This window comes from Pleurodeles waltl, chromosome 3_1 (genome assembly GCF_031143425.1).
Source record: "Pleurodeles waltl isolate 20211129_DDA chromosome 3_1, aPleWal1.hap1.20221129, whole genome shotgun sequence".
In the NCBI taxonomy this organism is placed as follows: domain Eukaryota; kingdom Metazoa; phylum Chordata; class Amphibia; order Caudata; family Salamandridae; genus Pleurodeles; species Pleurodeles waltl.
In genome coordinates, this window is record NC_090440.1 from 229,900,147 (window position 1) to 229,926,257 (window position 26,111).

Consider the following 26,111-nt stretch of genomic DNA (forward strand, 5'->3'; position numbering starts at 1 on the left):
ATTCTGCCCTCAGACTTTTTTCAACACTTCAACTCTCTCTATAATGTCGAAAGCCAAGTAGCACCATCTCTGTCCTTTCACTTCCACCACAGCCGAATACCATCCACGGGGATGGTTTGTTCAGCTTGGGAGATATTGGAGATGCAATTGACAATATAATTTGACTGAAAGCCACTGGCCCTGATGGCATTCCTGGTGACCTTTTTATTCACAACATCGATAAATGGGCTGAGTACATCCTTCTCTTATCCAATGTAATTGTTAGGGGAGCCCCCATTTCCGAGCCCTGTAGGGGTGCCGAGGTAATACCCATTTACAAGAAAGGCGATGGGTCCCTACACACCAACTATAGGCCCATAAGCCTCATCGATACAGCGCAAAAGGTATTTTGCCGTGCCCTACTATCGAAAATCTAAGACTGGATTTCTGAGAATGACATCCTATCACCATTCCAGGCTGGCTTCAGGTCTAAAACAAGCACCATAGATCATATGTTTAGGTTTCTGCTTTTGTATTGGAAGGTTGTAGTGATAGGGAAGGGGAGTCTCTACATAGCCTTCATAGACCTTAAATCTGCATTCGATGTGGTCCCTCGAGGTAAACTTTGGGAGGTCCTCAACGACCCCTGGGCTCCTGACCACAACAGTTTGACTACATGAGGCCAACGATGCAAAAATACGCTGGGGGAACCAGGGCCATCTCACTGATCCGATCAAAGTAGTCAGAGGCGTTCGGCGGGGCTGTGTACTAGCTCCAACTCTCTTCTCCCTCTATTTGAATCAGGTCATCCAACACCTCACATTGCAGTGATCTGATGCACCAGCCTAAGGCAACCAAAAGATTGCAACACTTTTATTCACAGGTGACACCCTCATAGTATCCAAAACCCTGATGTGCCTCCAATACTCACTGAATCGATTTGATGATTTCTGCTCCAAGAGAGGCTTAGAAATAAACACCTCTAAAACCAAGTTCATGGTCATTAACCCTCACAGGTCATACAGGGGTAACCTTTCCGTAGTCGGATCTAAATTAGAACAAGTTAACACCTTCAAATACCTGGGAATTAAACTATCTGACTCAATGTCTTAGAAAGCCCATATCAACACTGCATCATTAAAATTTAGCCAGCTAGTGGGCATTCTTCTAAGGGAGCACTGTGCATCAACTACACGACCAATAGCTGCTGCTCTCCAGATTTATAATACGAAATCTGATAGCGCAACACTTTACGGGGCCAAACTCTGGGGCTTTGAGGATGCAAAGGAGCTTATCCATACTGAGAATATGTTTAGGAGAAAGCTCACCTCCCTGTCCCCAAACACCCCTCTTCTTCCTTTGCACTTGGATCTGGTCCCAAACCAATAGCTGCCATAGTCGGTCTCAGACAGCTGTTGTTTTGGAGGAGAATCATGGCAACTCCTGAACTTTCCTCCTATACCACTGCGTTTAGGGAAGTTTGTTCCTTGGACACCTCTAATAAGATCCAGTAAATTCAGATAAGACAGCATTGATTGCCATTGGGAAGGGAGACTCATGGAACTCTTTATACACAGGGCACCACCGACCAAAGAAAGAGTGAAGTCCTGCTACTGGGAGTGGGTAACCCAGTCTATATCTCGCTGGCTCTCATTAGGGCGACTAACTATCGGGTTTCTGGACTTCAAGTCTACCTGGTTGCTAGAACCTTACCTGGACAGTATTCTTGATCCATCCGATAGGAAGCTCTATATGCAATTCAGATTCGGTTGCCTCCCTCTCAAAACCTTTACCAGCAGATGGCAGAATAAGGCCCCTAGTAACAAGTTATGCCCCTGCTGCAACCTGCACCAGGAGTCAACTGCCATGTCCTCTTTGCATGCCCATTCTGTGCTGCCCTACGAAGGAAACCTGCAAACAGCTTGGGACCAGAGATCATGCTGCAGCCATGCAAATTTTAAAATCAGACTCCAGTCTGCCCATTGCAGTTGCCAAATTTCTCGGAGGAATGTAGCGCATCAGAAGGAAATTGACTAAGACTGCCTAACCCTATGTCCCAACAGTCTTACATGTTCATTTCTGCACCATTACTGTATCCTGGAACTGTGTTTTGCCACATTCCTCTTTTATTGTACTGCATTTTGTGCATTATCATGTTTTATTTATTTTTAGCCAAGTTTAATTTTATGAATTTTAAGTTATTATTTATTGTGGTGCAATGTGACTTTTATGGCACTGGATGCCGAAATAAAGTTTATGATGAAGCATTTCCCTATAATTACCAGACCTTTTAGTCCTGGTAAAAGTTCAGCAGGTCTGATCTGTTGAAATTTAACGGAAGTGTGAACTTTAGTGCGAGTCATGTTCATTGTGAACTGTGTTTATTTCAGCCTCCATTGTGTGATTGTGGCCTTTAAATCATATAAAACCAGTTGTATAGATTATCTGTATTTTGAGTTTTATTATTTATACATTGCACAACACAATAAATGAATACTAACTCCTTAATAACAAAGACTGAGGTGGAGACTAAGGCCCTCAGTGAGAGTTATGTATGGTAACTCTTGTTGAAGACTGAGTTTTGTAGCAAACATCGCACCCTGCAATTTTCTCTAGCAAATTTACAGAGGGAAAAATGCCGGGTAAATACAGGGTCAGGTAGACTTTGGTGCAGTATCAACAAAATCATTGTGTCATGCCCCATTTTTGTGGGCAAGAAAAAGAAAATAATTCACAGCAGATAAATTCCAACCATCTAAATATCAGATTTTATCTGGTGCAAATTGCTTCGGACACCAGGCCACTGTAATGAGGGCTAGGTAGTGACTTTTGTAATGAGAAGGCGGAACATACTGATTTCAAAATATAACAGCACCAACCTGAAATTATTATATCAAATAGGTTAGTTAATGAGGTGAATGCATTTTCATTTTAACAGTCATATACAATTCCACCACCGACGTCCTTGCTGTCACATTTGTCCTCTGCTACTTGAAAACAGGCAAAGCCAGTTGCAGCATCTGAATCAGCAGTGAGACACGAGAACACTGCTGATATGAGCATCTGCTATCCAAATAAAACATTGATTTGTCGGCCAGACAAAAATGAATACCAGTTGAGTAAGGTGCAAAATATTGAGCTTGGGGAACAAATTTGGGGAATTGTAAATGTAGATGGTTTGGTGCAAAAGCAAATTGGGCATAAGATGGAGGGTTTCTACAATATAATTAGCGCAAACATGAGTTTGGGAAATTACATGAGTCTATAAAGTTGCAGCTGACAGGGAAATAACAGACTGTAATCTCTATGGACCTCAAAAGTCTCAAGAGCTCAGAACTTGCTATTTTTGATATGCAGCCCTTTGGATGTTTCATGTTACCATGACACACGGCTTTGATGGACAGCCTTAGCTTGGTTCACTGGGCAGACTGCTATGATGTGCTGCCCTTTGCCCTGGCATTTTGGATTGAACTGTTCCTTTTAGAGCAGGACAAGACTAAAAGTAAATCAAGCCACCTACCCATCACTTTTTTGTTTTGCTCAGTGTAATGCCCTAAGTGTGCTGGGTATTCCCAAAAATGAATCCTGTGCTCACCATGCAGCAACAGTAAAACTGCACCCTACTGGCATGCCCCACATAGACCAACACTGGCCTGGGCTTGCTTGTGTTCCTGTTCAGAGCAGACCTGGCACAGCAGTTCAGACTTGACTATTCCTATTGGATCCGGACCAAGGCTGATTTACACATGACTGTCTGAGGTGGCATAATGGGCAAAAAATATTGGTTCAGTTGCAGTACAGAGTAATTATCTGTGTCTAAAATTAATTCAAGCAATCCACCCTTTGCTTTTTTGTTTTGCTAGTGCCATTTTTAGGAATGTAATAGCTCATGTATAGCGACCAATATGTATCTGTCCTAATTACCATTTAGAAACCATTGGTATCAGTCCATTTTCTCCAACTGAAGCAGATTCTGACTTAGATATCCAGAATGTTGTTTTTGTTCAATGAAGTCTGTGGGTCAGAATCATGCTGTTCGGTGTACATGAATGTATCCAGTATCTCAGTTTGTGACACTTCAAGCCATCCTCTGCATTTTAGCCAACACTAATAGAGATGCTGGTTCTGGTCGAAATGTGCCCTTTGGAAAGGGATACTAGAAGAAACAAGATGAAAACAACTGCTGCTGGCTAGATCATGTCCCCTGTGATGTGGGGTCCTTTGGTTATACTAGAAACCTGAAAGCCTTCTCTGTATGAAGCTTAGGGGCTGATTTAAGAGCCTCTAGTACCTCCTTGCACCACATTAGCATCATTTTTTTTTTTTACGCTAATGTGGCCCAACGAGGCCAAAATCGATGCACCACATTAACAAAGTGGGCAATGCATGCATTGTGCCACTTTGTAACCTTTTGTGCTACATTATGCCTGCACCAGGCATAATGTATGCAAAGAGGGCATTCCCCTGTTTGGGGGGGGGGGCAAAAAAAAGCACAAAGAAATCAAAGATATTTCTTTGCCTCATTTTTTTTCGCCACTTTTAACGCCTGCTCAGAGCAGGCATTAAAAGGAGGCACACAATTGTTTTCTATGGGCCTCAATGGGCTTTGCAGGATTAGCGTCGAAATTTTGATGCTAGTCCTGCAAAGCCCGAACTTGCGTGAAAAATGTTGACACTAGCTTCCCTAACTACCGCTATGGTGCGCTGTATCTTAGATGTGGCGCACACATGGTGGCGTTGGGGGGGCACTAAGAGGCGCAAGGAAAGTGGTGCTGCACTTGTGCAGCGCCACTTTCCTTAAATTAGGCCCTTAGTATGGTGAGTGCTAGAGAGAGTCACGCTGGCTTTAAACAACCACCGCGCCACTTTTATTGTGTGGCTGCTAGTTATGTACATTTATTTTTTTCATTTTACTGTGCGCCTGTGGCCGGGGCTTTTCCTTTTCCATGCAAGAATATTGAGAATCAGCGCTTTTGTTTTCTTCTGGGTAGTCTGGCGTATCTTTTTTTTACCCCACGATCTTTATTGCGAGGAATAAAGAATACTCTCAGTGCCGAATGATTATGGCCATATTGAATGAAGTAGACGACCCATGTTTGCTTGTATATTTTCATGATGATGTAATCCTACTGGTATGTAGAAGGACATTTTACCTCTGTTTTATAACTCCACATGTATGGTGTTGGAGGCTCACACGCGTGTTTCTGTATGGCTTTAGGAGGCTGCGTGCCTTGAGCAGTTGAAAGGGGCAGATCTGCCTGGCAGGGGTGGGGGCTGGTGGGGTGGGGGTGTCGAGGTCTACAATGTGGTGAGGAAGGCACCGAAAAAATATGTGAATTACTCGCGGGCAGGGTGCCTCGAAGCTGACATTTCTTGTGAGTTGATAAATTGTGAGCATAGACTATCACGTGGGCTCATACAGACAGTCCTATTCGTTAGTGCAAGCTCACTTTTCCTTTCTGGAACCGGGATTGGTGGGAGGGGAGGGTTGTTTGTCTATACCAGACTGACCCATTGGTGGACTGGCAGCTTAAAGAGGCCATGGGAAGTATTTCTACACCTCTCATGGCGTGCTGAGCAGTTGTAGAGAGCGAGTCCCCCTGTCGCCAGGACATGTGGGAAGGAGACATATTGCATACTTCTCTAAAACAAAAATCTGGGTGTTCCCTTAGGGCTGATTGCCAGCCTGGATAGCCCCATCCTAGCCCCATGGACTACTGGGGTTTTTCCATGTGTCCTATATAGCCAGTCCGGCCACTGAATAGCCTGCCCGATTTACTCCTGCGGGTGTCTATGGAGCTCTGCCACACCCAGATAGAATATTGATTCTGAATGTGATTCTTTGGTGTTGTGACCAGACGTGAATCCAAAATTATATATACTGCCTTTGAAATCCCTCCTCCCACAGACGCACACACACATTTCCAGGCCTTTGAATAGGTGTACTGGCAGTGCTTAATTTGTGCTTGTTGTTTCCGGTGCTGAGCCGGGGCTTATTCTCCTGCCTCAAGCATTTGGTGCTACCCAAAGACACACATGGGAAAGACGGAGGGAGGAAAAAACGAAAAAGCGTCACAAAGAGAGCAAGTAGAAAGCTGCAAGAGTGAGCTGAAGGGAGTGGCTTTATATGGATTAAAGAGGCCCGAGATGGCTTCAGGATTAGGCTACCTCAGTATTCCGTGTTCACACATTTAATTGCAGCAGCGGCATGTTTAAGAGGAGGGCTTTGGGCACCGGCACCTTTTTATTTACAAATTAAGCACTGTGTACTGGCATAAAGGTGTGAGGCTCTCACTAAACCCAAATTAGGTCTGCCCTCGCTGTGCAACTGGCGCTAGGAAAGCCCTGATTGCTTGCTTGCATTAAGGCCCATGGCGCCCTTGCTATGCCCCTGGCTGTAGGAAAGCTTGCCCTGCTGCTTCTCCCGCATCACTACAAGGTTTAAAAGTGCTCACGTTAAAAAGGCCCAGGGGGCACCTGCTGGGGGGCGTTTATACTGATTGATCCCCACGTGCCCAGGGCCGAGGGAAGTTACCCATGATGCCCCGTCTGTGTCCTAAGGATGCTTGCGCGGTCACTGCTCAGGCAGCACCTGTGCTTGAGTGGAGCTTACATTTTACCCATGATGCATCTGACCATGTCAACGGGAAGCTTGCGCCATTGTTTACCATGACTGCTTTATCTCAATATTTGCTATGGCTGCTCTTGTGAAACGGTTATGTATTCAGTTCTTGTGGCACATCCTTTAGAGATCGTAGGACAATGAACCACTATAGGGAAACGCTCAAGATTCACCTCACCTGAATAACATCAAAAGAAGTGAAAGCTCACACCTGTGCGAAGCCTCGTCTGCGACCTACTCGACAAGATCATGTGCACATGCATTGCCTTGCCCCTTGCATGTGCATTATAAATACTAATTTACACACACAAGAACGCAACCGAGGCCATTAATGTGGAATATGCACTTGACGGAGCCTTAGTATCTGAGAAGGTGAAATACAAGGCGCTATACTTGTACTAACAACCTCTAAGCACACACTCGGGGAAACATGACCCTCGTTTTTCAGTATTATTGTCTGACGATAATGTATTTTAAAAGTAAAGGATTCCATACAGAATTGGTGGCTATTAGTGTGAAGCATATGGCCTGGTCCTTACTTTGAATGGCACATTAAATTGGAGTAGTATTTAGCTTTAGAATAGTCTATAACTGTGTGTCGAGGCGCAAGGACCAACCTTGTGCATAAAGCTTTATTAATATGTTCTGCCCCAAAAGGGGAACATTTACATCAGCCTCGAGCGGTGCAGCAGTGTGTGTGTTTCAGGTGGATATGACTGTCGAATGACCGTCCACACATCCCACTATCTCTATATGGTGTTCTCCACATAGCCCACTTCACTAAATAGTGTTCCCCACACTCCCCACCACACTCCCCATAGCGCACTGCCTCTGTGTGCTGTGCCCCTCACAGCTGACAGACCCTACATGGTGGATCCCACAGAGCCCACTACCTCTATATGGTGTTCCTCACATAGCCCACTTCACTAAATAGTGTTCCCCACACTCCCCATAGCCCACTGCCCCTCACAGCTGACAGCCCCTACATGGTGGATCCCTCAGAGCCAACTACCTCTATAGGTGCAACACACAGTCCTCTACTTGTATAAGATGTTCCACAGACTCTGCGTTTCCTTTGTCTCTTGTGTCCCTCAGAGCTCACTGTCTACGTTTGATGTGTCACAGACTGCCAGCTGCTTCTAGCCACTGTGCCCCAGACCATCTTCTGTTTACAATCACTCGATCCCAGTGTTTCAAGACATCTCACTGACATACCTGCTTGATTTCCCAGTAGCTTGCTGTTGCCTACCCTTTTTTGGCTCCAATTGTCTTATATCCTCTTCAAACCATACTTTGTGCTTCTTCGATTTGCTTGCACACTTTCCAGTTTGCTTCCTCTGTGTCTGCACTTCATAGGAGGTTCACCACAGCCAGTTTGTCAATATGCCCCCGGCCGTTCACTCAGCGTCTCCTGAGTCAAATGCATTTCACCGTCTCTCCTTTTGGCAGCCATTGCCTCATTCTGATTGTGCTTTGTGCAACTGCAATCCAATGCCAGAATCTACTTTTGCTGTGTCTCCTTCCTCCTCCATACCCTGATACCTAACTAATCTACAAAACAATACAAGAGCTCTTCCTTGTTTCCAGCATCTGGCTACCACTTTGAAGGCCACCTTAACCAAACGCAGAATCGTTCAGTCGAAGATGCTGAGCACATCCTTTGCTTCCTGAATGTCTGGCGCATCCCCGAATGCAGCCGCCATTTTAGAATATGTTGGTAACTGGTTCTCTTGCAGCCAGCCTGGTGGCCTCACTCTGTTTCTTTCTCCTTGTCAGGGTGTGCCTTTCTCACATACTGTGCCCGGGAGTCCGCCATGAAGGCCCAGAGCGCCCTGCACGAGCAGAAGACACTGCCTGGGGTAAGTGGCTTTTTACTTTAAATAAAGGCGACGAATGACTTGGCTGGCCCTTGCTGCACCCTCTCCTCCATGTTGCATGGATGTTTATGATTAGTTGCTCTGAAAGCAGATTTGGGCTCTATCAGTTTCACATCAGCTTGAAATGCATAAATCTCCTGTCATGAAGACATCTGTGGCTGCTATCTGATCCATCAGATGTTATTACTGCAATAAATACAACAATAAAAACACAGCCTGGCAAAAAAAGAGAGAGTAAACATTAGAAACTGCTTGCCCAGAAAAGCGTTAATTATTGATTACTGAATGGATAATCGTCAGATGACTCTCAGATGGATTTTGTGCACATGGGTTTTGTGAGGGTTGTGTGTTGGTATATGACATGCAGGTTATGTGTTTACAAGACATCCTCCACCCAGCTGTGTTTATTTTGTACCTAGAAGTCTGCAGATATGTTTAGCAGTTGCACTGTGCTATTGATAATAAAAATGAGGGTGAGTTCCACCTTCATAAGGTCAAATCCTAAAGTATGGCAACATCATTCTAGTGCTGTGGGCATTGTTCTGAAGCCGATGTAAGAGTACCATTGTCATAGAACCCGCGACTTTGCAATAATTCATATTAGTCTATTAGTCTAGAGCCTGAGGCCTGGCTCTGAATAGGGAAAAAACACCTAAAAAGAAGGACTTAACAACTTACACTAAAGTTAGGAAATAGTACCACCTGTCTGCAGATTGAACCGACGCCTTGACTTGAAGAAATTACACCATCAATCCAGACTGGGATGCCATGTGCTAGATCAGCGTCCAGCACCTCATCTGGTACTAAAGCAATAACGCTGAACCATCTCCCCGTGGCTTGGTTACCCTGAAGTGAAGTGAAGCAAATATCTCCTGTCTCTGATTATTTGGAACAACACTATCAGGAAGGAGCCGTGGATCAAGATTGATATTGTGGTGTATGCATAAAGGGCAGCACCATGAAACAAGCATTTCCAATGCAATAGGTCTCTCATTTGCTTGAGTTAGAGCTATTGGCGTTATAAGTTCATAACTGGACTTTTCTTTAACATAAATTGGTCAACCCTGCCTCATAATTTGGGAATGTACTCGAACATGTTGAGGAAATCCTGCAGTCAGCATTTCACTGTGAAAAGAGTAGGGAGATGACTGTAATATATTTAAACAGGGGGAAAAAATGGATGCGTGACGATTCACTTTCTTCTAAGACCTGTATTTAGAAGAATACTTACAAGTATGAAAGGTATTAAAATATGTTTGGTTTTAAAGTTTGTCAGAGGACCTTATTACTAGAAGTCCGTTATTTGGAGCGGGCATGCGAGTGGACTGGCATCACCAATTTTGGCCAACTTTTAAAAGTTATTGATCCTAGTTCGAGGAATAACATGCAAATCCACATTACTGGCTCCACAGTCACGTCAAAGCAGATTCCAAGTCCAGTAGGCATTTTCACAATCCTGTTTACCCCCTGCTAGAGTCAGAAGGTAACTGAGATCGGGGGCAGTAGGGGTGGATGTGGGTTCGGAGGCAAGGGTTTGAGCAGACGTCTGGAGCCAGTGGAGGCCTGTGTGAGGCTCAGGGGAGCGTTGTCTGCTCACCCTGTGATGCTGAAGGCAGTTTGAGGGGGGGGAAGAGGGGGTGGGGTGTGGGCAGGTAGCTGTTCCTCTGCCCGCATAGCTGACACTTTTGGTGCATGCATCTCAGACCACATGGGCAGGAGTTGGGGGGTTGTAGTCTCAGACAGGGCAGTAAGTAGGGGTGGCGAGAGAGTTAGGTTGCTGAAAAGTCAGAAGCTAAACGTACCTTGTAGAAGAGTACCATTATTCATCATAATACATTGTGCGACTGTTTTTACAAAAACGTGTCAGTACATTTCTGATCAGTACACATGCAACTGACTTGGAAATTGGTTGATTTGTCACACGTACTGTTTTTAATGTGTTATGTTACATCTCACAATATCGGTCTCGCATTTGCTCCAGTTAGAGCTTTTGGCCTTGTAAATTCCTAACTGGACTTTTCTTGCCACAGAAATTGAAAATGCAAAGCAAAACATTAGTTGACTTAAGTGAGCCGATTCAAAGTGCCACGGCCGCCGTGAGTGCGAGCGCGAAGGAGACACACAAAAGGAACAAACAGACTCATCGGTTTAGCACCCTTGGGAAGTTCTGGGGGCAGGAAGTTACTTAAAGCAGAGTCATGAGAAAATGAGCATTCTTTGAGGGCAACACATAGAGATATTTTGTAACTGGGCCACTAGCTGAAGACCAGAGCATGGCTGCCCATGTCACGAGTGAAGCTTTCTCTGTTGTGACTTTTTAAAGCATTGAATTCTGCACCTAGATTTTCGCTCTTTGCACTGTAAACATGGAGCTGAAAACTCAGCATGTAAATGTTCAGTCAAAACAAAAGAAAGAGAGCAAGGGCGAGCTTTCCCTGGAAACAACACCCCCCTGCTGTTTGTTTTATGTTTGCAGAGGGAGCTAAGAGGGGAGGGAGACTTGCTAGAGGACTTGCCCAAGGAAGTGTGGCCTCAGCATTTACATGAATGCTTTTGATAACAAGCTTTTTGTTTGCCAGTTGTTGGAAGCCCGTTTTTTACCGATTGAGTGCTGGTGGTAAGAGAGGGAGGGTTTAGGGGTGGGTGTACTGTTGGTTTTATGTTTGCAGAGGGAGCTGAGGGGGTGGAGGGGTGTGGACTTGCCCAAGGAAGCATGGCTGCTCTGGAACACACACCCACAGTTTAAGACAAACAGGCAAAAAGTAAAAAAAAAAAAAAGTCCCCTACAGAAGAGATAAACAGGACATGGCGTAATTATATAGTAGTTGGTCTCTACTCACAAAGAGAAAAAGGCAGGACAAAGAGGCAGAACTGGCGACTAGTGAGCAAGGATTTTTAAAGGACACTGCAACCAACAAATGAAATCACTTTGAACCCACAGTATAAGTATACTTCAAAGTACACAAGAGGTCGAATGCTTACGCCTGACCTAAAACACTAGGAATCATGCTATGAAGCAAGTATCAGAGCTCCGACAATGAATCATTCAATAAAGTTGTTGGAATTTTTTGGCTTCAGTACCAATGCATCCATAGGCCCCTTCCCAGGAAGTGCTTGCTCTTACCCTGACTCCTTCACAATGAGTAACAGCAAACGGAGCATGCACTCACAAAAGAGTTCAAGGACTGTAAAGAACACAAAAGACGCACATCATCAGGTTCAAATCCATGCCACCATGTGGTCCCAAGCCAGGTACTTTGTAAGATGCTCTATACATCATTTAGTTTATGGTTGACGGATTATTATCCAGGAAGCTTAGTATCTATTGCATGATCCTCAAGGATTTCTTGGACTATCCTTAGAAACCATAGATACCAGTGGATCCTCACAGTCCTGCTCCCCAAAGCGCTGTCTTTATGCTCCGGCCATGAAGCTATTAGTCCAGGCGGGCAGCATGGCCAGTCCACACACTCAACAATGCTATTACACATCATATTTATTGTCTGTGCATCTGCATATATACTACATGTAATACATTTATAAAACTGAATACCTCTGTAACTCACATTTCAACATAGAAATCTCTAATGTGGTTTCCCAGGACACTAGGAGTGGATCAGATACTTTGTGCGTATACAGTAGTGTACATCACAAATAATTTACTGACAGTTAATGACAGTTCATTACCAGGATCTCATTTAATTTTTTAAAAAGCTATTACATTACATGTAATAAATATAAAGTTATGGCATCCCCATAGCTACCTAAGTGCGATTATCTGCAGTTTTAATTAGGTCTATTATGGTGCCCACGTGTAGTGGGCCAGCTAAACAAGGCTTCGGTAGTCCTAACGCTCTGTGTCTCCTTAACTCATTTTAGGAACGTTTATGGTCCCCACTCATCCTTTGTACTTAGACTGTTTGTGCCAGCTTGGATAGGCTATCTGTGCTGGCTCTGATAGCCTCTCTGTGACCAGCTTGGATAGGTTCTCTGAGGTGGCTCAGATAGCCTCTCTGTGACCGGCCTGGATAGATTCTCTGAGCCAGATTGGATAGACTCTGTGCCAGTTCACATAGGTTCTTTGTGGCGGCTTTGGTAGGTTCTCTATGGTGGCTTGGATAGACTCTGTGCCAGTTCACATTGGCTCTCTGTGGCGGCTTTGATAGGTTCTCTGAGCCAGCTTTGATAGACTCTGTGCTAGTTCATATAGGCTCTCTGTGGCGGCTTTGATAGATTTTCTGTGCCGGATTGGATAGACTCAGTGCCAGTTCTTATAGGCTCTCTGTGGTGGCTTGTATAGGTTCTCTGTGCCGGATTGGATAGACTCTGTGCCAGTTCACATAGGGTCTCTGTGGCAGCTATGATAGGTTCTCTGTGCCAGATTGAATAGGCTCCTTGTGCTGGCTTGGAAGTAAGGGCTCTGATGTTTCTCAGGTCCAGGTCTGAGTAGCTCATCTTCTCCAGGTTTTCATTTTGAAACCTACAGACTTGAATTTACAATGGTAGAAGTAAAGCTCAAAGTATCCAAGAACGCAAAGAAAAAAATAATAATGTCTGAGATAATCATGCATGGTCTTGGGAAACTGGTGACTCTGATGTCCAGATTAAGTTCCTGAAATCATTGCTTGAACCACCGCTTGTTAGTTTGGGTCATTGGAGAACACAATATTGTGCTACATGGTCTTACATATGTGGTCAAGCCAGCTCAGAGAACCTATCAAATCCGGCACAACGGCGAAACAGCGGCATTCATCCTCCTGAACCTTTCGGCCGCCATCGACACCATCCGCCACCACACCCTACGCACAAGCCTCAATGATGCAGGGATCCGCAACAGAGCCCTGGACTGGATCACCTCCCTCCTCACCGGCAGAACCATGAGAGTCCGCCTCCCTCCATTCTTCTCTGAAGCCATCAAGATCACCTGCGGCATACCCCAAAGGTCATCCTTTAGCCCGACGCTCTTTAACGTTTACATGACACCGCTCACAAACATCATCCGATCACATGACCTCAACATCATTTCATAAGTCGATGACACTCAGTTGATCCTCTACCTCACCAAGGACCCCGCCACTGCCAAAACCACCCTCCACGAAGGAATGAAGGCCATCGTCGAATGGATGAAGAAGAGCTGCCTGAAACTGAACTCTGACAAGACTGAGCCCCTCATCCTCGGCTCCACCCCTCCATCTGGGATGACTCCTGGTGGCCTGCCACACTGGGAACCGCACTGACACCCACCGCCCACGCACGCAACATGGGGTTCATCCTGGACTCATCGCTATCAATGACCCAGCAAGTCAACGCCATCTCTTCCTCCTGCTTCAGCACCCTCCGCATGCTTCGGAATATCTACAGATGGATCCCCACCGGAACCAGAAGGACGGTAACCCAAGCCCCCGTAAGCAGCATACTGGACTATGGCAACACCCTCTATGCAGAAACCACCGCCAATCTCCAGAAAAGACTGCAACACATACAGAACGCCTCCTCATGCCTTATCCTGGACATCCCCCCGCCACAGCCACATCACATCCCACCTGAGAGACCTGCACTGGCTCCCCATCAACAAGAGAATCACGTTCAAGCTCCTCACCCACGCTCACAAAGCACTGCACAACACCAGACCAGAATACCTCAACAGACGACTCGCCTTCTACACCCCGACCCACTAGCTTCGCTGACCTTACCCTCACCACCGTTTCACGCATCCATAGAACGACCAACGGTGGCAGATCGTTCTCCCACGTCGCTGCGAAGACGTGGAACATCCTTCCTATCCACCTGCTACACACACAGGACCTGCTAACCTTCAGGGGACACCTTAAGACCTGGCTGTTTGAGCAGTAGCAGCGTACCCCCCCCCCCTCAGCGCCTTGAGGCCCTCACGGGTGAGTAGTGCGCTTTACAAATGCTATGATTGCTTGATTGATTGTTTTGTTTTGGGTTTGTTTCTTCCTTAATAAGTGTCTCTACTGGGGTGCTGGTGTATCCCACTCCCATGGCACTGCTTCCCATCTACAGACTGCTCTGTTCTATGGTTCCCTTGTTGGAGACATTTTTTGTGTGTAGCTCCTCCTGTGTATCTCGTTACAAGCAGTTGTTATAGTTAGCTGTTCTTATGTTTTTCCTGACTCATATACTGTACTTGGTGGGTGGTTATTTCTTGTTATTTATACAATCTGAAATCATTTTGTTGCTTTGGGTATGTTATCTACTTATTTTATGATGTCACAGCAGGTCAACCAGGCTGATCTCGTCTCTAGTCACAGCTCAGCTTGCACTTTGGTTAGCAGGCTCACCGCTGCACGCATGTTTGCTAATGCTCCTTTGGGTTGTTGGAGTGATGTACTCACAGTTGGGCACTGTGATTTGCGTCTATAGGCACATCAGCAGAAAACAGTGGGTACAGCATCAACACCAGGAAAGGGACATTCAGTCTTATTTTGGTTGGGTTTCCTTGGCAGGTTGAGGCCTTGGTGCCCCTTCAAATACATGTGAGGGAGTTGCATAATATATGTGTCTGCCTTTTGATTTGACTACACCCTAAGAATGTCTGAAAATCCATCATTGCATAACTAAGTCATGTTTCTGCTGCAGCCAGTTTGCTCATTCATGATATCATTTTGAGCTGCTTATTTCGGATGTGTTCAGCTTCTGTTTCATCACATCATCTGAACGACATCCGTTGGCCACTAGATGTGGATGGGACCATGGTGGAGGTAAAGCTTCAAAGCATCCTTGTAAATGCAGAAGCATTTCACACAAGCATATATTCTGACTAAACCGAGACAGATTTATCGAACTGATAAGTATCAATAAAAATATTCAAGGCCAATATAGCATTTAAATAAATTGTCATATATCTAAGCATATTCTGAAACTAAAGGTCAGATTTACAAGGCCATAGCGCCCCCAGAGCATTACTTTTTGTGACGTTTCAATGGCGCTGTGCAGTGCGCCCCCTTTACAAGGCAGCGCTAAGCCACTTTTTGTGGCTTAACGCCACCTTGTAAATATGAGCCCCTCCAATGCAGTTTTCTGCATCAGAGTGGTGTGCAATGGGTATTGCTGTGGGTGTTGCACTGCAACACCCATTGCTTTTGACACTGCTCCATATTTACAAGAAGGCGTAAATCTGTGGCAGCGCCAAAAACGAACACCAGCGGATGGCGTTAGCATGGCGCAATGAGGAGGAATACTTTTATTCCTCTTTGTTTTTGCTTTTTCCATGTGTGCTGCATTCTGCTGCACACCATCTGCACCACACATAGATGTGGCAAATCGCCATCGTAGATTGTTTATTTGCAGGAAGGAATACCTTCCTGCACATAAACAGTCAATCCCCTTTAACGCACACACCCTTGCGCTATGGTGCAAGAGTTCCTGCGTTGGCACTGGCAGCTAAATTTAGCGCAGGAGGAAACACAGGGGTGTGCTGTATTTTAGTAAATACGGTGCATTCCTGCGTTTCTAAAGTGATGCCCGCTGCAAATTTTGGCACAGCACTGCACCAGGTTTTAGTAAATCTGACCCTAAGTGCTTTGTGATAGTTCAAACGGCCTGTCACATATACTTTTCTAAAATTCTTAGTGTTATAAATATGACACTGTTCTCAAACTGAACATCATTCATAATGTTAGAAATGGTGTCCGTTTTTCTTCCGTGAAATCAGCATGTGGCCTGAGGCAGGCGTGCAACACCCATTGGGCTGACTGGGCTTCAGCCCGCAACTCCCTCCCTCCCCCGTCAGCTGCCATAGGTTGGGCAGTCTGGGCTGGGGTTGCTGTCTGTCAGCCTGGCCTTCAAGTCAGTCACTGCAAAGGATTCACCTCACCTTAAAAAACATATATTTGAAGCCAGATGTACCATCATTTGCTTTTTTTGTTCTGTCGCCTTTCAGGTGCCCGCTTTTCAATCCCCTTGCTCTGCCTAAGCGACACATAATAGGTCCATGGAGGAGGTGTGAAAGCAGCAGCAGGGATGAAAGCTGCTGATATCAGATCTTGCCTCACCACAAACACACAACATGAGTGCCCTGCAAAACTCCCATTGCAATAAAAGCTGTATAATGAGCACCCATTTTAGGGTAATTTAGATAGAGATAGTGTTATATACGCCTGAAGGATTTTCGTTAGGAAGAAAACCTGCAGGAAATTAGAATTGTGCCTGACATTGTGTATGTGGCTCTGTCGGAGAGGTTTTTGGAGAAAAAGTGGCGAGCCTCCAAAAGCCCCTCCGACAGAGCCACATACAAGACAGCCCTCAGCGAATACCACCAATGCATCAAAGAAGCCATGAAAAGTTCTATCGCCAACCGCATCAACTCCAAGGCCAACCACACCAAGGAACTGTTCAATATCGTCAAGGACTTTGCAAACCCCCTGCCTCAGACAATGCCATCCAACCCTCCCAGGAACTCTGTGACTCACTTTTGGACTTCTTTCACACAAAATAACCACAATCTACAACAACTTTGACCCCCCCACCCTCAGTGCCACCAACCTCGCACAACCAAGAACCACTGACTGAACGCTAAACACCTGGACCCCTCTCACGGCACAGACCACTCGGACCATCTTGGCGCCCAATCATTCTGGTGCCCCGACCGACCACTGCTCCCACCATCTCTTCAACCTTGGTGCTGACCCCATCAGTACAGAACTCACCTACATCCTAAGTACGTCCATCTCCACAGCTAACTTCTCAAACAAATGGAAACACGCAGAAGTCAGACCCCTCCTGAAGAAGCCCTTGGCTGACCCCAGAGACCTCAAAAACTACTGACCAAATCCCCTCATTTTTTTCCTCAGGAAGGTGCTTGGAAAAGGCCATGAGCAAGCAAGTCACTGACTACCTGTAACTCAACCAGCTCCTCAACTCATCCCAATCCGCATTCCCTGCAGACCATAGTACGAAGACCACGCTGATCACTACCACAGATGACATAAGGGCTCTCCTTGACCGTGGAGACGCAGCTGCCCTGATCCTCCTGGACCTTTCTGCTGCATTCAACTCTGTCTTCCACCACACCCTCATTGACAGACTCCACGCCATCGGCATACGGGAAAATGCCCCCAAATGGATCACCCCATTTCTATCAGGACGAACGAAAAGCATCTGACTGCCTCCCTTCTCCTCCGCACCCAAGAGCATCACCTGCAGTGTACCCCAGGGATCCTCCCTCAGCCTCACCCTGTTCAATGTCTACATGACACCCTCTCGCAGACATCGTCAGAGCCCATGGCCTAAACATAATCTCCTCTCCCTCACCGAAGACTCAACTAACGCCAAATCCTACTTCCGTAGGGCAACGATTGACGTAACCAGCTGTCTCAAGCTCAACACTGATAAAAACAGAAGTGCTCATCTTCGGTAACAACTCCCACACCTGAGACCACAGTTGGTGGCCTGTGGAACTAGGACCCACACCTGCACCAACAACCCAGGTGCGCAACCTCAGCATAATCCTTGACAACCGACTGACTATGAATCATTAAGTCAATGCAGTCGCCTCAACATGCTTCCACATCCTCCGCAAGATTTTTAGATAGCTCCCCATCATCTCCAGAATAATTGTCACACAGGCCCTTGTCTCCAGCCTCCTTGACTAACGCCCTCTACACCGGACGCCCACCCAATTTCTCAGGAGACTCCAAACCATACAAAACACCACAGCTAAGCTCATTCTGGATCTACCTAAACGGGCCCACATCACCCCCCACCTCAGAGACCTCCATTGGCTCCCCATCCAGAAGAGATGCCTGTTCAACAACCTCACGTTCACCTTCAAAGCTCTACATGACCAAGGACCAGCCTATATCAACTACTGCATCAACTTCCACCAGCCTGAGAGACACCTACAATCCACCACATTGGCCCACGCGCACACCCCTTACATCCGCCGCAGTTGCTCTGGAGGCAGATCTTTCTCCTACACTGCAGCCAAGGCCTGGAACTCCCTACCTCTCATCCTCCGAACAGCACCAACCCTGACAGAGTTCTGAAAAAAGCTGAAGACATGGGTTTTCAACTGAGACAAGGCACCATAGCGCCCAGAGACCCAAAGGGTGATAGCGTGCGCTCTACAAATTACTGGTTGATTTATTTTGACACACATATTTGCAGTAGTTTGTTTTATTTCTTAGTGGCGGGAGACCAGTCATAAAGTGCAGTGCAATATAAGATAAAAAAATATATAGCATCTGAACAAAAGAGGTCTAGAGTGCTATCTAAATGCAATGACAAAACATACCAAAAATATGTCTTTGATATAGATGCCTTTTACATATGAGTGGGTGAGCTATTAAATTACAGGGAGAGCTGAGCGGAGCCAGGGGTGTGGTTTGGCTCTAAGAGCACATGCACGAGCCAAGCAAAGAAAATGTTTGACATTGAAGTTGTGCAACAAAACCTCATGCAAAAATATGATAAAGTCATCTAAAATTCAAAATAGTGCACGCAGAATTTTTTCCCCTCAGTACATCAGATTATATCACTGCACTGAGGAGTATATATTACAAGTGGAAGTTTTTATCATGAACATACACAACATTTATGCCCCCTCCACCCTAAAGGCAATCCCATTAGTTAACTAAGAGGCAAGACAGTTGTCATGTGCATCCTAAATGTTGCCTAGATTCTTATTATAGATGTAGAAACATAATAGTCTATTAAATCAAATGTGAGATCTCTTTGTAGAGGACTCATCCCAAACTTGTGTATTCCAATGTGCTGTCTTGTGCAAAAATTAAATAAAAGTTGGTATGGTGAAATTAAATATTGCCTAGGATTACACCATTAGGTCAAGTGGGCAAGCAGAGATAGTTCTCTGTTTTTCTGGTTTGTGAATTTCAGTCACTAGATGGTTACTACTTTCTCCTGTTTTACGTCACAGGTTAATGCTTTGTTTTAAAATTTTGACAAATGAGGTTAGAGTTGGGTAGCAGTGAGAAACCTCATGCGAACTTGGCTTGTTCTGGACAAAACGGTCTAAGGGGAACTCAAACTGAGCCAGATCAAGGCATCTGGCTTGAGCCTGGCTTGAAACTTCTGCAGTGGCAGCAGCCATGTATATAGAGTGGTGGGGCGGCATTCATATATTTTTAAAAAGGCACTTACCTTCTTAACTTGCCACAACATCCTCCTCGCTGCGGTGTCTTCTCTCCTCGAAGCTCTGGACCCAGGAAACTGTACTACCCAGTCCTGGCGCTGCTCTCATGCTGTTAAACAGAATAAGAGAAGTGTCAGGATCGGAGGGAGCAGCCTCTCTCAGTGCTCTTAAGAGCACTGGAATCCCGTGCTTGCTCTAACCCAGCTGTCTTAAGACAGCTCGGTTAGAAAAGTTTAAAATGCAAATGTCTGGGTGGCCGTCGCTAGACTGTTGGCCAAAGGAACAGGCGCACTTTAAACCTAGTGCACAGCTCCCTGCTGCCCCTCAGCACCAATTGCATCGCCCGTCCTGACACTCAGTTCAGGATGGGTTGCTGAAAAATAAAATGGTAATAAATAAACTTTATCACCATTTTATTTTTCAGCAGCTCTGAGACATTTTTGCAACGGGTGATTCGCCTGCGCTCTCATGGAGCAGCTGCTCCTGACCTTCTGTCTACAAACCAACTCTTTTTTTTTACAGAGACCTAAAGCCCACTGGACACGTATTTGAACAAGGGTATCTTACCCTTTCATCCTTTTGAGATTGATAAAGATAAAATGGCTAACACCTCAGAACATTTACAATCCTGCAAAACTATAAAATATTCTGTAAAGTTTTTTAAGAAATGCTAAGGTTACAAGTGCTGCAAACTATAGCCCCCATAAATAAAAGTCTCAAAAATAGAAAAGGGCATCAGTTATGTTGCTTTTTAAAAGCACATCACTTGACACATATCTTATTTGTGTCATATGCTGTGGAGTAATGGTGGTCAGTTAGAATTGGTTGCATTTCAAAATCTTTTGAGCTATATTTCTAAGTGTTGTAGGTTGTAGTGCAGAGCTTTGCACCATGCATGAAACATTGAGGTGAATGAATGAATGAGGGGCTATATAGAGTTTACAGCTACTGAAAGAGTTATGTGAACTTAAGTTGTTTGGGCCAGTTAATTTTGAAAATCTTAATTAACTACAGTGCATATCGAAATCACAAGCCCCACAACCACAACGTTTTAACAAGGTACATTTCAACAGGTTTTCCTTGTCAAAATGTACCTGGGAAAAACTTTACTGGAGGGCACGTGCCTTGTAAATACCAGAGCTTTGGTACAGAGAGCACTAAAATCTGTATATTATGTCCCTTTTTCAGACAAAGATCATAATTGATACGTTTTATTACACCTGAAGAATTCAGATCCCCTTAGAATCTAATTTAACACGTGCAATAGGTATCACACTCTCCTCCAGAGAATTTGTAATTGGGGCCTAATTAGAATTATGTAGTGCCCAGCACAAAATTGTGCAGTCCTAATTAGCATAATGTTCAATGTTTGTTTGGAAAAAGATATATGCATGCAATATTGTTTTTCCTGAATGTCCATAGCTTTTTCGTGCTCTGCTCACTTTGTATGTGTTTAGTTGTCTCAAACATTTGTGATGCTGTGGCAGTATTTTCCGAAATAATATTTTACTGTGAATGGCGATTCACCAATCTAAGGGGGTCATTACAACCCTGGTGGTCAAAGACCGCCAGGGCTGTTGTGGCGATTGCACCGCCAACAGGCTGGCGGTGCAATCCCGGGAATTATGACCGCGGCGGAAGCGCCGCAGTCGCACCACCGGGGCCGGCGGTTTCCCGCCACATTTGCCCCGGCGGTGATAATCCGCCTGGGCAGCGCTGCTTGCAGTGCTGCCCAGGGGATTACGAGTCCCCGACCACCAGCCTTTTGAACCGCCAGGAAAAGGCTGGCGGTACGGGGAGTCGCGGGGCCCCTGGGCCACTGGCATGGCAGTGCAGGGGCCCCCTGACAGGGCCCCATGCAGCTTCTCACTGTCTGCATAGCAGACAGTGAAAAGCGCAACAGGTGCAACTGCACTCGTCGCACGACCGCAACACCGCCGGCTCCATTTGGAGCCGGCTCCTGTGTTGCGCCCAAGATCCCCGCTGGGCCGGCGGGCGGAAACCAGGTTTCCGCCCGCCGGCCCAGCTGGGATCTCATAATGACCGCGGCGGGAGTGCGGCCGCGTTGACGGCCGCCCGGCGGTCAGATCTTCCGCCCGCCAAGGTCATAATTAGGGCCTACATTTTTTTTCTTTAATGCAATTGTTTAGTTACAGGTTCAAATCTACTTTGTTCGCTCACATGGTCATTATTTTGAATTAATCTACATTTATCTTTCCAAGTCTGCATTAGTTTAAGGAAACACACATTCAATTATGTTCAGTTTGACAAGTAATAGACAAATTGTACTGTATTGCGGCCCAAAGGGCTTCTTTGTGGCTGGGTTGCAAGCTATTCAGTTGGTTGTGGTTTGTTGGAAAACACGGCTCATAGTGTGACCTGAATGGAAAGAGTATTGGTGTCAGCTCTAGAGACTCCTAGGGTGCTCCAGCTGTTTTCAAGCTTATATGTATGTAAAGCGAAGCAAAAATCAGCAATGCTTATAGATAAAATTGTTGTGTTTTTCCCTTACAAGGAGGCTTTGGTGTGGTGCATGATGACCAGAGGGTTGCTATAGTACAAGCAATATTTTTCGATGCACTTAAACCTGAATTGGTGCCAAGAGGAGTGAGCGATGCAAATACCTACCATCAGTACATAGGTAACTGACTCATCTTTGTGGGATTGTTAAGATCTGGGACTGCTTAGCAGTAGGGAAGTCGCATTTTACATAATAGCCAGGTCTTTACCTCATCCCTGTATCTGAGGTTGTTTTGGATTTTTTTTATCTTTGCTGGGAAAGAGTTTTAAAAGTTTGCTTTGTGGATAGAGAAGGAAATTTCATCAGTGTGTATCTTCCCGAAGGAAAGGACAGAGGGCTGTGATGCCATTTTTGAGGCCAGCATTCCAGGCTGTGTGCAGCACTGAAGCTCTGTTTAGATTCCCCTGTGGGTAATGAAAAGTGATTTGAAAGAGCAACATCTAACCAAGCATTTTGAGAGCAGGAGTAAAGTGGTCTCTGAGGGAGAGGTGAAGTAATTGGTTTGCTGCTACGTTTTTGTAGTCTTATGAGTAGTAGAATGGTGCATTAATTTTCCACCTGTAAGTGTCTTGGTTTCAAATATGTTGTTCAGATGGTTTATTAACATTCAGTGGTCCATGGCTTATAGACAGTGATCTTTGCCAGATCACTCTAGGTTTCCCAGGTTGAAGGTTATCTGGATGTTATATGTGCAACTGTAATAGTTAAGCTTAAATGACTTGATGAATCCTTTTAATGGGCTGAGGTAATAGTCCAAGAGGAGTTGGAAGAAAATTGCACCTTACGGCATTCCCGAGTTAGTGGGGAATAAATTCACTGAGTATGGTGGGCACAAGATGATACTTTATTTGCAAGAAAGGTAGGAGGAGGTTCAGTCTAAATGATTACTTGGAAGCTTTCACAGCCCTATAGTACGCTGAAGAGGACAACTATATCAAAGATGGCAGATAGGCCCATAAGCAGTATGTAGCATCTCTCTTCATATCAGGTGTCATTTTCAGTTGGATATGTGGGTGTATTGTGATCCCTTTCTAGAATGGAAGTAAGTGTGACAATTAGAGAGAGAGAGGAAGTTGGGCATTTAAGTGAAAAAGCAGCACTTTCTTCTAGTTTGCACAGGAGTGCACTATTGGAGTTTCATTAGTAGCTGGCTAAATCAACTAGATTAAAGTTAATCTTTTATATGGTTGGCTTTGTGTAAGAGGTATTGAGAGGAAGATGTCTGAGTTTAGGAGTAATGGTTCAGGCCTGGAAAGGAGTGTTAGAGAAGAGTTGGATGACCTCAAGATGTGCACAAGTGTCTGATGGGGGAGAAATCTGGGTGTCTGGTATTGAGGAGCTGTTTGGGGAGGTAGGCATTGTAGTCCACTAGCACAGATTGTCTTGTGCTTTGCTGAGGTTACTCATTGACTTATGTCTGAGACAATATTCCAGGATATTTGTTATCATGACAAGAGGTGCATCAATACTGGGGTAGTGTGATCTTGGTAATTGTGGAGGCTAGGTTGTGAAATTTGTCATTGCAGTCATTCGACTTCTTCAATTCAGTTTTGCTTTCCTTCTTTTACATTTTTTGCAATTGTATTGAGCAGCCCTATCTTTGCTCTGTTTTTCAGGTTATGAGGAGGTCTTGAGTGGTTTCTGTTGGAGCCATTGAATAACTTTCTCTTTTGTAAGGCAGTTGTGGTGCCAAGGATGAAGTGAGGTGAGAGTTGTGTGTGATGAATTTTAACTAGTCTGCAGAAGGTACTGTTACTCCGTGGTATTGTAAAAGTAGTCATGGTTTCAAGGTTAATGTTGGAAGAGATGAGTTGGTGGTTTCTCCAAATGAATGAAAGATTCACAGTCCGTCACTGAGCTTTGGTGTGGAAACAATTGTGCCCAGAGTTTATCCATTACAATGTTTTGTTCTGAAGATCTATGGAAGATGTTGATTCTTTGGTTTGACATGAAGAATCTAGTTTGAGCTTTGGTTAGACATTACAGATTCTAAAGTTTCGCAGGGTTTGTAGGCTATTGCATTCAGTCACACAGAGGCATGGCAAGCATGTATGTGGGCTTGCTTGGCAGGGGGTGTTTGGACAACATATTGAGTCCACAATATCAAGTGGACAAAATATTGTGTCAAGAGCATCGAAAACAAGAATATTGTGCATATGCAAAATTTTACTCTACTAAACTCCACATACATGTACCTTGATGATATATATAAAGATGTGGAGTAAAGAATACTAAATCTATACTTTCCTATTTGCACTTACATTCTTGATATTTTGATCCTGGATATTTTTGACATGATATTCTGTATACACAGTATTATTGTCCTCAATATTCTGTCCACGATTGTTGGTAGGGGCCTCTGTGTCAGTAGGAACAAGTAAAAGAAGGAAGAGGTAGGTGAGAAGCAGGTGAAAAAAAGGTTGGTAGTCAGTAGCAGCAACCTCTTGGAATCCATACAATAAGGGCAAATGGAATAAAGAATCATCTTGTGCCATACTAATGGTGAAGTGCAGTATACAAATACTGATAACAACCTTTCATGCTGATTGATAAATGCAGGTTATAGGGTTAGGATATGACTCCTGCTATACCTAGAGTTGAGCTCCGAAGTTCATCAAAGTTCACAGTGCTGCTTTAGAGCACTGTGAACACTGTGAAGTTCACCCTGCTGCTTTAGAGCTTACCGTGTGTCTTTAATTTAATATGTAATTGGATATGCTTTAGCAGGATACATATTCTAGATCTACAACCAGCTTCAAGACTACTTAATTGACCAATTCTGTCTCCAGATATTACCTAAAGAGCATATTTATGACAGTAAAAGTTGTGAAAACTGATAATTTCTTGTCACTTTGAAAGTATTCATATTGCTTACTTGAGTCATTACTCATTATCCTTGATAATTATTGATATATCCTTGATGATTATTGATAGCAGGACTCTTGATTGGGACTGCTTAGAAGGTGATTGTTCAACAAAGAGCTCTTGAAAAGTGACAGAGTCAGGAAATGTGCATTGTCCTATGTAACTACCAATATTAATTCACTGTGCTACTCATCAAATAATTGTTTATATCTTGAGTAAGATTACAATTTTGTAAATAGTGTGGGGTTATCCTACTTTAAACCTGAAGTAATAAAAGAAGACTCCAAAATTACCTCAGATTTAGTTACTACTTTGTTAATTCTATCTTAGGGTGCCTCAAATATTTCTTTTTTGGTTTTGCAATAATTTACCAGTGGCTGCGAGGTAACAATAAAGTGAATGTAGCACTCAGCCTGTACAGCTCCTATATTACTTCTATTTTCCGAAATACAGGTACAATACGTATTTTAGAAAATAGAGGAGTGGGGAAATTTGATGCAGTTTGAGAAATGTGTTATTTGAGAAAATGTTACTACAGTTATGCAGAGGAACTTCATATGATATGCTGTTTATTGGTATTCTCCTTTGTAAACACACATGGAGGGGGCTTGAAAAAGAGAAGCATAGAGGACAGTAGGACACAAGACTGTGGGAATGAAGGAGTCTTGTGGATAGAGCAGGACTTCCTCAGGACATTGGTATCTCAAATCGGCTGTTCAACAGTGTTTTACATATAGCCTCGCATGGGCATCTGGACAAAGGGTACAGAGCAAAGGAGAAATCGAAATTGATGAGAGAAGGCAGGATGAAAAGAAGAAGAAGAAAAGAGGTGTAGATTCAGAGTGAAGCACCACAGTCCGAGGAATGGGTATAGAATATAGTTAGGAATAAAGGTGGACTGTTTAAGATACACTAGAGCAGACCAGCAAGAATCCCTTGAAAGCAAAAGCTGCCCACCTGCTACATAAGGCCTCAAGGCAGACCTTGCATGATCATCCCTGTAGTAGTTACATTTAGCTGAGGAGGATGCAGGAGGGAAAGTGGAAGGGGGACGTGGCTTCTTTGAGGACCGATGCCAGCATTGTTAGAGATGTCTTGAGTTCAGCAATGGTTTACCGGGGTGAAGGCTAT

At 44.6% G+C, this 26,111-nt stretch overlaps 1 protein-coding gene across 7 annotated transcripts in view; it reads left to right on the top strand.

Moving 5' to 3' along the window:
• Window positions 1-26,111, top strand: part of CELF6 (CUGBP Elav-like family member 6) — a 435,439-nt gene that overhangs the window by 88,245 nt on the left and 321,083 nt on the right. For all 7 annotated transcript variants that reach the window (XM_069222257.1, XM_069222258.1, XM_069222260.1 and 4 more), the window contains exon 2: window positions 8,378-8,460. In XM_069222257.1, the coding sequence (XP_069078358.1) occupies window positions 8,378-8,460 (83 nt within the window). The remainder of the gene's footprint in view (window positions 1-8,377; window positions 8,461-26,111) is intronic.